Source organism: Myotis brandtii, unplaced genomic scaffold (genome assembly GCF_000412655.1).
Source record: "Myotis brandtii unplaced genomic scaffold, ASM41265v1 scaffold825, whole genome shotgun sequence".
NCBI lineage: Eukaryota > Metazoa > Chordata > Mammalia > Chiroptera > Vespertilionidae > Myotis > Myotis brandtii.
The window spans coordinates 2,108,240-2,119,605 of NW_005371349.1; the positions used below are offsets into that span (position 1 = coordinate 2,108,240).

General features: G+C 60.2%; 1 protein-coding gene across 1 annotated transcript; it reads left to right on the forward strand.

Annotated features, from left to right (window-relative positions):
* Window positions 1–39: 39 nt before the first annotated feature.
* TRIM47 (tripartite motif containing 47) lies at window positions 40–3,592 on the forward strand. The gene is made up of 5 exons (XM_005884260.2): window positions 40–1,050; window positions 1,327–1,557; window positions 1,716–1,914; window positions 2,368–2,442; window positions 2,693–3,592. Exons 1-5 carry the CDS (start codon window positions 994–996, stop codon window positions 3,331–3,333), a joined length of 1,203 nt encoding a protein of 400 aa, XP_005884322.1. The 5' UTR covers window positions 40–993; the 3' UTR covers window positions 3,334–3,592.
* The last annotated feature ends 7,774 nt before the right edge of the window (window positions 3,593–11,366 follow it).

Here is an 11,366-nt window from a genome sequence, read left to right on the forward strand (position 1 = left end):
CCCCGCCCCCCCTCCTTCCCATTTTGTTCATGTTCTCCTGGAAGTTGAGGGTCTTTGCTGTCCCTTCCAGCCCTGACAACGTCATTCCGCTCGCGATGGGATGGGCTGATGCGGGGACCCAGCGAGAACGCGAAAAGGACGCGGAGGGTGGGCAGGGGGCCTGAAGCCCAGGCGGGGCCCATGGGGGTCTAAGGCAGGAGGGATCTGGATTAGGCCCTGCGGCTCCTGGGCAGCTGATGAGACTGGCCAGTTCGTGCGGGTCCGGGCTCCAGGTTCGCCCAGCGCGGAGGCCGCGGGTTTAGATGGGTGTGGCAGCCACTGGAGTGCGGCCGGTGGAGCACACAGACCGCTCTGTCCAGCTGTTCTGGGGCCAGTGGTGGGACCATGTGCGCGGTCCTTCCTGCTGCCTCCGCCCCCAGTTTCCTTTGGCCTCCAGCCCGGTCTTGGCGCTTTGGCCTTGGGATTTTCCGTGTCTCCAGCCTGAGCCGCCGTGACTCATAAGACCCAGGGGGATTTGCCCGGAATTCCCATTTTTAAGGCCTGGATTGGGGACACGGACTCTTTGGGGACAGGGGTCCCCAGGACAGCCGAATGGCCTCTTGTGCAGCCCCTGCTCCCTCCGTTCTCTGCCTCTTCTCCACCGAAGGAAGTTCTCAAGTGAATGTGACATTGAGGACCACGGGTGGCCTTGTACTTGCCCGCTGGTCAGAGAGGGGAGGCAGACAGCCCCAGCCAGACTCTGCTCCCCCTGGGCATTTGGGAACGTCTCCCGCCTCGGCCTGAGGCCCGCCCTCTGACATATTGTGGGACATCACGGCCACCCCGAATCCCACCGGTGCACCGATACCATGCCCACGTCGCCCCTGCCCTGCCCCACCCCGGGGTGAGGCCTGGGACCCCAGGGCAGGCTGTGGCCTCTGCCAGGCGCCGTACTCATGAAGATGTCACCCACAGGCTGAGCAGCCCAAAGTGCTGAGTGCCGTGGAGGACCGCATGGATGAGCTGGGCGCCGGCATTGCCCAGTCCCGGCGGACCGTGGCCCTCATCAAGGTCAGCCCCGACCCTGACCCCGTCCCCTCCTGCAGGAGGCTCCTGGCACTGTGAGCTCGCAGCGTGGTCTGGTCCCCTCCAAGGAGGCCTGTGCCCAGGGCATTGCCCAGTCCCCCTGAGCACGAGTGTCTCCCCCGACCTGGCAGAGACCCAGGGCGGCTCCGGCGGGTCCCTCTGCCCCTCCCAGAGGGTGGGGTGGGAGAGGGGGGTCTGGAAGGATGGGGCCCAAACAGTGATGGTCTGTGCCCTCCCCGCCGCTCCCACTGTCCGGTGCAGAGCGCAGCCGTGGCTGAGCGGGAGAGGGTGAGCCAGCTGTTTGCGGAGGCTGCAGCCACCCTGCAGGGGTTCCAGAAGGAGGTGCTGGGCTTCATCGAGGAGGGGGAGGCCGCCATGCTGAGCCGCTCTCAGGGGGACCTTCGGCGGCAGGAGGAGCAGCGCAGCAGGCTGAGCCGGGCCCGCCACAACCTCAGCCAGGTCCCCGAGGCCGACTCAGTGAGCTTCCTGCAGGTGAGGGCCGCTTGTGGGATCAGAGAGGGCGGGAGGCGGAGAGAGACGGCAGCGGGTGCCCGAGCCTTCAGGGCTGTGCCGGCTCCGGCTGGGCTGTCTCACCCCCGCTGGGAGGCATTGTGGCTCGCAGGGCCTTCATGGGCATGTATCTGGCACAGGAGCTGCTGGCACTCAGGCTGGCCCTGGAGGAGGGGTGCGGCCCCGGGCCTGGTCCCCCGCGGGAGCTCGGCTTCACTAAGTCATCCCAGGCTGTGAAGGCGGTGAGAGAGGTGCTGGCCGCGGCCTGCGCCAGCCAGTGGGGGCAGCTGCGGGGGCTGAGCGGTGACGAGGACGGGCCGCACAAGCTCGGCCCAGAAGGTGGGTGCCCCTCCGAGTGACTCACCTTCCCCAGGCTTCCCTCCCAGGCCCCCAGGCCCGGTGCCCGTGCAGGAGCAGAGGATGGAAACGGCCTGTTGCTGGGCAGAACCCGAATCCTGCCAGCGACTGGAGCCACCACCCCGTAATGACCAGTCAGCCGCTTTGGCCGTAGCCTACGGGACGGGGCGGGGGGGGGACTTCTCCCCGCCCCCCTTTAACTTCAGCGGGGCTGGGGTCCGGGGGCAAGTGGGGCGGGGGCCAGATTCCGAGGGCCAGGCATACATGTGACCCAGGGTACCCTACCTGGGCGGTGTGCCTGTCCCAGGAGGCTTGGGTTGCTGGGAGGAATTGGGGGAAGAGGGAATTGGGGGTCACGGCTTTGGAAGGGGCACCTTGCAGAGCAGCCCAGTCCCGGGGAGCTGGCGAGACCCCTCCGCTGTCTCCTCTCTGCAGCTGACGCTGAGTCCCAGGACCCAGATAACAGCAGCCACCTGGACAGCGAGGTGCCCCGGGATTACTTCCTCAAGTGTGAGTGCACCCTGGGCTCCGCCCTTCGCACACGGGGCCCCCTGACGGCCGCAGGGCTGGCCTGGCCCTGGAGTCCCTCCTTGTCCATGGGGTGAACTAGGCCAGCTCATGGGGCGCTCTCCAGCAGGGCTGAGTAGTGCTGGCTGCAAAGGTGGGGCGAGGCTGTGCTTGGGGAGGTGGGCACCTAGGGGAGGGTGTCCTCTCTGGCCTTGCCCCTGAGCCCCGCGTCTCTCTCCCGCCCGGGGAGCAGTCGCCTACATCGTGGACCTGGACAGTGACACGGCGGACAAGTTCCTGCAGCTGTTCGGAACGAAAGGCGTGAAGAGGGTGCTGTGTCCCATCAGCTACCCCGAGTCCCCCACCCGCTTCACGCACTGCGAGCAGGTGCTGGGCGAGGGCGCCCTGGACCGGGGCACCTACTACTGGGAGGTAGAGATCATCGAGGGCTGGGTCAGCGTGGGCGTCATGGCTGAAGATTTCTCCCCACAAGAGCCCTACGACCGGGGCCGGCTCGGCCGCAACGCCCACTCCTGCTGCCTGCAGTGGAACGGACGCGGCTTCTCCGTCTGGTTCCACGGGCAGGAGGCGCCCCTGCCGCACGCCTTCTCGCCCACGGTTGGGGTCTGCCTGGAATATGCCGACCGAGCCCTGGCCTTCTATGCCGTGCGGGACGGCAAGGTGAGCCTTCTGCGCCGGCTGAAGGCCACCCGGGCCCGCAGGAGCAGCCCCTCGGCCTCCCCCGGGGACCCCTTCCAGAGCGTCCTGGACAGCCACTTCCCGGGGCTCTTCAGGAGCCGGCTGAAGCCCGCTTTCTTCCTGGAGAGCGTGGACGCCCACCTGCAGATCGGGCCCCTCAAGAAGTCCTGCATATCAGTGCTGAAGAGGAGGTAATGCGGGCGCTGGGCCTCGGCTCCTGGCGTGCACGTCTCCGCAGCCCACGGGTCCTCAGCAGCCTCATTTCTAAAAGAACACTTGGCCTCCCAGACCCTCTCAAGTGCCTCTCAGACCCCCCTCCCCCCACTGCAGGCCTTGTTTCGGGAGAGAGAGCCACAGCCAGGACAGATCCAGGCCACCCCAAGCCCTCCTTTTCCAGGTGCCTAGGACAGTGCCTGGCACACAGTAGGTGCTCAATAAACATTTGTTGAGTGAATGACTCCTTCCTGCTCTCCGCCCACCAAGAATTTCCCAGCGTTTCTCATCTTTCAGGAGCCGGTCTTGAAAGGCAGGAGAAGGGAACAGAGTCCCTGGTCCCAGGATTCCTGTTGGGAGGGAGGGAGCCCAAAGAGGGCGCTGAAATGGGGTGCCTGCCCTTTGGGGCAGCCCTACTCCCTGGTTCTGGACAGGGGCAGCTAGAGATGGCTTCTCCCGTGGGGGTCCAGCCCCACAGTCGTTCTGGCTGCCACGTGTTTGCTTTGGGCGGCCTGGTTCCCATCAGCTGTTTTCATCCTTAATGCCACAGCCTCGCTCTGGACCTGCCTTGTGGTGTTTGTGCCCAGGACTAACTGCAGACATCACACCCCCGAGAACAGGGCACGGCTCCTGGGCGTGGGCAAGAAGGCTTGAGACCCGAGTTGCTTTCACTCACACACCTTCTCAGCCCGTGAAGGATGTGACTGAGCTGATGCGGGTGTGGCTGGAGCCCAGAACATCTACAATAAAGGGACCTGTGTCCTCTGGGCTCTGCCTCACCTCCCGCGCCCGGCTGTGCAGCCGGGACAGTGCTCGGCCTCCAGGCTGGGGAGACGCGTGCCCTGCACCCCAGCAGAGCCTCTGCTGCTCTGCCTGGACGGCCCCGTGTCCCCTGCTGCCACCAAACCCCCATCGTGGCCTGGGATGCCCCAATTCTGCTCCCTGAGGCTACTTGGTGAGTGTTTCCAGGCCAGCCCGCCCTCCCTCGGTTCTTTGTGGCCCAGGGGCACCCCAGAGAACGCCCCAGCAGGAAGGGCCAGGGCAGACGGAGGCCTCTCTGCACCCGGCCCAGGTCAGGCAGGACAATGGGTGAGCTATGCAGCCAGACAGCAAGGCCATACAAGTCCTGCCCTGGCTGCCTGGGCGGCTAAAAATAGTCCCTCCTGCGCAGCCCTGCCTCAGCCCGCAGCCAGGATGTTGTTTTTCTGGGCGGGCCCTCCTTGCTCCTGGTGTTTTGGGTTCAAAACACCGTTCCCTAGGCAGCCAGGGCCCCCAGCTCACCCAGCCGCTGGGGCCCATGAGGGAGGCGGCTCTGGGGCCTCACGAGGTGGGCCTGTGGGGCTTCCTAGTGTCCGCTCACCTGCTGTGAACCTCCCACCTTTCACCACCCCTCCCACCACCCCGGCTCTTTCTCATCGCCCCCCTGGCACTGGGGCTTCCTGGCGGAATTCCAGTCTGACTTGTCAGGTCTGCAGCCAGCGTCCCTGCCACTTGCAGTGATTCCAGCTCCCAACACTCATGTGCGCTGCAGCCGCACAGCCCTGAGCAGGGGCCGGGCACCCAGGCCGCACAGCTGGCACAGGTTTCAGTGTGGTCCCCACTGTGGGGTATCCACACGCCTGCCCGTCCTCTAACTCTGGAATCATGCTAGAGCTGGCGGGATGGCGTGTGGGAGTCTCTGTGTATGCGTGTGTCTGTCCGTGTGTCTGTGCGTGTGGGTGTCCTGTATGAGCGTGTAGGTCTGCCTGTCTGCCTGTATTTGTGTGTCTGAATCCAGTTGTACTTTTCAAAATGTTCTGAGAAGACCAGGAGTTAAGAGGTGCCCGAGGTGGGGCAGGTGGCAGGCTGGGAAGGGGCAGTGGGGCAGGGCTAGCCCCTCACCACCCCGCCAACACTTTATTTTTTTTTTATAATAAATATTTTTAATTAAGTCAAACACCAAACCATAAATGTTAACATTTGATTGTTAGAAAAAACAGCATTTGGCTTATGGAAATAACCACTTTAAATGAAATCTTTTAGGCACTTGGGTGTAGCCAACACTTTAATTAGATAGATTTTACTGAAAATTGCTTGGAAAAAAGAGAAACTGTTAAAAAAAAAAGAAAAAATGTTAGAAACCTCCATGTAGGCCAAACCTTCTACCACTACCATTTCCATAGGAAGAAACTGAGGCACAGACATGCAGGAGCCTACCCAGTCCAGCTACCCAGTCCAGCACACTTGCTCCATGCTCCACGCGTAGGTGTGGCCTTGCTTAGAAATGTCTGAACACATGCACGCGCGCACATGCACAAACACGCATGCACATGCACGCACACAAGCATGCACACGCATGCAAGCACACACATGCACAAACACACACTCTTTCCCAGCGTTGCAGTAGCCTGTATGAGAGCTGCCCTGAGCCTGGCCCAGTTGCCATGGCCACCAGAGCCCTGGCGGAGCTGCCCAGGATGTGTGGTCTCCGAAGCTGCCGCCGGCGCCAGCACAGACAATGGCAGAGTGTGAAGGGCTCCGGGGCTGTCGCTATGGCTGAATCTGGCTCCTTTGGGCCAGGCAGGGAGCCAACCTCCACTTGTGCTTTGTTTCTGTGGGAAAATGACTCCAGATCCCTAAACGACAGGCCGAGCAACGGGCTGGAGCATCGCTGCTCCTGGCAGCTGCAGACCGCTGCGTCCTGCACCCCTCACCGCTCCCAGCCCCTCTGCACACCCCAGGAGGGTCGAGGCAGACACCATCTCTACCCTTGTCCTCCCCTCCTCCGTCCCCTCCCCGGGAGCACCCACTGAAGGGCCTCCCCTCCCCTCTCCTCCTCCCAGGCCCAGGATGAGGCCAGGCCCAGACTGTGGCCAAGCAGCAGGCTGTTGGGAAGACGGGCTGAGCTGGGAGGGGCTGAGGTCCAGAGGCTCTGCTGGGCTGGGCTGGTTTCCCCGGGAGGAAAATAGCCCTTAGCTGCAGGGTCTGCGTCAAACCCAGCCCCACACCCAACGCACACCCCTTCGATGCCAGCGTTCACTCCCTTCCTGCCGTCTCCTCTGGAAGATGCATAAGAAGGGCTGGAGGCCTAGGTGTCCCCCCCGCCCCCCAAGCCTCAGCCTATGTCCCAGAGCTCTCCTACGAGGGGCCCGGATGGAGCTCACACCAGGACAGACAGATTACCCGCTACCAGATGGAGGACACCAGCACCACCTCCAGAGATGCCTGGGGTCGCATGTCTTACCCTCTTGACAAAGGGCAGCTCCTAATAAACTTTCATTTAGGAAAAAGACCAAAATTGGCATTTCTTAGACCTGAGGGTTCCGGAGCCAGTTCACGCTGGATACACCGGATTGTTTTCACGCAGCCAGTGAGAGAGAGAAACTCGGGTACCCTCCACGTCCTGCCATCCTGCTGTGAGCGGGCTGAGCTGTGGGCAGAGTGGCAGCTGCCAGCAGGGGCCCTGGTGAGGTGGAAGGGAGCTATTTCGGGCGGGTCATGTTCGGTAACACAAGTCCCTGCTTCTCCATCAGGAGGCAGAGCCAGGGCACGGCTGGAGCTGTTTCTGGTTGCTATGGAGACGAGCCCCACCCAAGGTTCCCGGTCCAGACCTCCCTGCTCTGTCAAGTTCGATTTCCCCAGACGTAGCGGCAAGGCCTGTTCTGAGCGAGTCCGCGGTGGAGTGTTTACACAGACCTGCTGTCCGGTTCCACTTCTGCGCCTCCCAAAGCCCCGAAAGCCAGGAAGAGGCGGGAGTCAGCCCTGCGGAGCCGCGTGGAGGGCGCTCAGGGAAGGAGGGCCTCGGAGAGGCGTTTGGGGGCCTGGGCCCCTCCCTGCAAGTTCTGGGTCCTCCTTCCCAGAGTTGGGGGTGCTCCTCTCCATCTACCCGGAAAGATGCCAGATGGGGTAGCCTCGGCCCCTCTCATCCTCTTTTTTCTTTCCTTAAACCCATTTCTCACCTAAATTACAGTGACTTCACACTTTCAAATCTGATGGCATTGCGTCCCCAGGCTTCCCATGGCTCCTAGGAAAAGTCCAGAATCCTGACCGGCTCCGTCCCTGCAGAACGGCCTGCCTCCCTCTCGCCTCTCCCTCTCCTTCCTACAGGCTGGCCCCCTGGGGTGCGCCGGCCCCCCAGTCCAAGCCCCGGCCCACCCTTCTCGCCTTGCTAGCTCCTCCTTGCCCTTCAGGCCTCAGCTGCCCCTTCCGGGTGGTCCTCCCTGAAACGCCCCCAGGGCAGCTGCTGAGATGCCCATCGTCCCAGCCCCGCAGGTCCTGAATGGCAGCCTCCTTCTCCCCTGGGCCAAGCAAGGCTTGGAGACTGCACCAAACTGTTGTCCTTTTGCTCCAAACCCACTGCAGGAATCGGCTGGGGCTGTCATAACGAAGCGCCACAAACTGGGGGGTTAAACAAAGGCTAGTTACTGTTGTGCTGTCTGGAGGTCAGGAGACCGAAATCAAGGTGTTGGCAAGACTGGTCTGTCCCAGGCCTTCAGCGCCTGGTGATTGGCTGGTGATAGCGGCAGTCCTGGCTGTAGCTCCCTGCTGTCATCAGGGAAATGCCTTTCAATCTCCTGAGTCACCTACCACGTGAAGAGTAAACAAAGGGCATATCGCACAGTCTGGAGGCCAGGAGACGAAATCAAGGTGTTGGCAAGACCGGTTCCTGCCACGGCCGCGAGGGAGAGTCCGTCCCAGGCCTTCAGCGCACTGATTGGCTGGTGATAGCGGCAGTCCTGGCTGTAGCTCCCTGCTATCATCTGGGAAACACCTTTCAATCTCCTGAGTCACCTACCACGTGAAGAGCAAACAAAGGGCATATCTAAAAAATGACCCTGTCTGGCCAGTGTGGCTCAGTGGTTGAGCGTCGACCTATGAACAGGAGGTCACGGTTCGATTCCGGTCAAGGGCACAGGCCTGGGTTGCGGGCTCGATCCCCAGTAGGGGGCGTGCAGGAGGCAGCCGATCCATGATTCTCTGGCATCATTGATGTTTCTCTCTCTCTCCCTCTCTCTTCCTCTCTGACATCAATAAAAATATATTTAAAAAAATAAATGATCCTGCCACCCCCAGAGGTCAGGAACTACGTAAGCCACACTGGCTGCCCTTCAGCACGCTGCTTGGGGAGCCGTAAATCGGGGCAGTTTCAGCTCCAGGAACGCAGGTCCCGTTGAGTGGGTGCTCCTCCCACCTCCCTCCTCCCTGCCCCCAGCCCACCCCTGCCTTTCTTCTGGAATGGGAAGGGGGCTTTCAAGACGAGGATTGCAAAACCTATTCAGTGCTTAACAATGAGCAAGTTGTTAAAATAGCAAAGTAGAACAGAGAATATTGGAGTACAATATAAAATAAAACTTGTCCCAAACGCACATCTTTTTTTTTTTTTTTTTTTTTTTTTAGCTGATGTAATTCAGTCTCCTTTTGGGGGAAAATAGCTTAAGCACTTAAACGCTTAAGCAATTTTTAGATAAACCTTCATGGCATGAAGAGTGCTTCTGGGAATGAGCTCCCCACCCACCCAGCTGTCTTTGGTCAGGCGCCCAGTCTCCTCTGGCCAAGCAGTGGCTCCCACACAGTTCACCCCAGGATGGCCCGTGCCCACCAGAGGGAGGTGGGAAGTGGTCTTAGTCAGGTGTGGGTTCTGGAGGGTTCTGAGCAGGGTCCACAGGAAGCGAGGGCCAGGCCGGTCCTGGAGGGGCTGCTGGCCCTGAGCAGGGGTTCGAAGCAGCGGGATTAATGAGCGTTGGGTGCCGTCAGGAGGCGAGCGGTTAGCATGGGGCACCCCCTAATGGTGAGGCATTGCCAAGCCTGCCTGGGGTATTTCTGGTAAGAAAGCAGCAGTCGCTGAGGGAGGGGGTCCTCAGGTCCCTGTAGCGTGGCTGGGGCTTCGCCTGCGTCTCCCCTCCCAGCCGGGCAACTGCAAGGCTGTTTTTGCTTGTCCAGCTGATTTTTACTTTCTTTGCACGTATAAACATGCACCTGTGCGATGGGTCTCGCTATAAAATGCATTGCTTGCTGTGGATCAAAGTTTAAAAACAAGGAAATGTTGGTGGCAGCAGGAAGGGACCGGGTGTTAGACCGGCGGGGGCAGCCCACCTGGGTCCAGCAACCTCAGGACCTGGGTTCTGGCTGGGAAAGAATTCAGAGCCAAGACTCGCGCTGTAAGAGAACATTCACTGGGTAAATCCCGGAGGTAGAAGAAATAATTCCTAGAAGAAAAGGGCTTAGGAAGCAAGTTACAGAGGCAAAGGAAGGGCCCTGGGAGCTTGGGAGTGAGGAAGGGGGACGAAGAGGGGGGTGGGTGGAGAGATGGGAGGGCCTGCACCCGGAGGGAGCGCGCACGGGTCCTCCGTCCTAAGGGTTTTAAGGGTGCAGATGTTAGGGGAGGTCCCAGGGGAAGATCCCAATAGGGTATTCAGCAGCTTTCCAGGTGTGTCCTTGCAGGGTGGTGGACTCCAGGTCAGGGGTCCTCAGTCAATGCGGTTAATCCTGAGGTCGGCCTTGGTGTAGCTGGTCTGGTTTTGCTGCTTCTCTGGGCCTGGAGCTGAAATACTACTGAGGCCTAGAGGTTTTCTCTCGGGAGGAAGGGCCAGGAGGTCTAAGCCTATGGCCATAGGTATGCGAGGGTAGGGAAGGTCCCTTGGGGGCGAGGTCCCCCCTACAATTGTCCGTTGCTAGGCACCCGGCGTTCCTCCCTGGTGACCTTCTGAACCTGGCCCGTCGTCCTTGCTCTGCTCAAGCCTAACTGCCCACCTGGCACACCGCTTCTCCACCTTTTTGAGGTCTCGGCACACAAAGATAGTGATGATTTGTCCAGCACAAATGATACTTGTTCTGCTCACTGAGGCACAGAGATGAAGCTGCTTGGGGGTCAGGAGGGACACCAGGAAGGGCACCAGGTGTTAGACAGGCAGGGTCAGACCCACCTGGCTGCCCTGGGGGCAGGAGCAGTGTCTCTCAGGCATACTCGCACCCCTTCTTAGCACACCTCAAGATGCTTGGGTCTGGAGAATAGGAGGACTTACAGCTTAAGACAAAGGGGCCATTTCTGGAAACAGGCAGAGCCTGTGTGGACTAGAAGGCGGGAGAGGTCTGAGTTCTGAGACCTGGGCCCAGACGGGGACTTTGGCCGCAGACTTGGATCAGCAATGAACTGCCCTGGAGCCGGCCAGTGTGAACGCTGGAGACCACCGGCCCCTCCACGGCCGGGGAGCGGCCCTAAGGGTGTGTTTGTATAAAACTTGCAAAAGTTGGACATTTAAGCCGGAATCCGCTAAGCCTGCTATCTCTTTCCACTCCGACTTCCTCTTTATCACACTTCCCCTCCTGTCAGGAGCCCTCAGTGTGGCCACAGCACTGTGTATTCACGATATTGTCTTTTAGTTTAGAGCCTGAGAAATAAGATAGCTACTAAAAAGGGCGCCTGGTGGGTAACTGGGCTCCAAAAAAAATAAAATAAAGAGCCTAGCAGCCATTTCTCTGCAGCAGGGCCTCTCACGCAAACTGCGCTTCGGGGAGAAGCCAGCACTGAACTGCCTGCCTGCAAGGTGCTCCTGCCAGCGGAGCCAGCCCTTGTAGAGGAGCTCCTGGGACCCTATTTCTACCGGGAGGACTGAGGCTTCCCCATCCAATTGGAGCTGCACAGCCATCGCCCATCAGCTTCATCACTGACCAATCAGAGCGGCTCCATTCTGACCAATCAGGACAGGGCCTTCTGGGCCAAGCAACCTGTTGGGAGGTGGTGCACCAAAAGGTTGCTTGTAAGAAAGAGGCAGCCGATGGATGTCAGGCTCTTCTCCCTTCCTCTTTCTCTAAAAATCAATACACGATTCTTTTTGAAAAGAAAAAGGCCTGACGGGTGCGGTTCAGTTGGTTGGGTGCCGTCCCATGCACCTTCGGTTCCTGCTCAGGGCAAGTGCCCGGGTTTCGGGCTTGGTCCCTGGTAGGGGGCATGCAGAGAGCAGCAGATGGATGTCTCAGACTCACATCAGTATTTCTCTCTCTCTCTCTCTCTCTCTCTCTCTCTCTCTCTCTATATA

Excerpts from the sequence above, each read along its gene's own strand:
- TRIM47 (XM_005884260.2), top strand. The coding sequence starts at position 994 with ATGGATGAGCTGGGCGCCGGCATTGCCCAGTCCCGGCGGACCGTGGCC. Across the intron at positions 1,051-1,326 it reads GGACCGTGGCCCTCATCAAG|AGCGCAGCCGTGGCTGAGCG; the intron begins GTCAGCCCCGAC and ends TGTCCGGTGCAG. Across the intron at positions 1,915-2,367 it reads GCACAAGCTCGGCCCAGAAG|CTGACGCTGAGTCCCAGGAC; the intron begins GTGGGTGCCCCT and ends TCCTCTCTGCAG.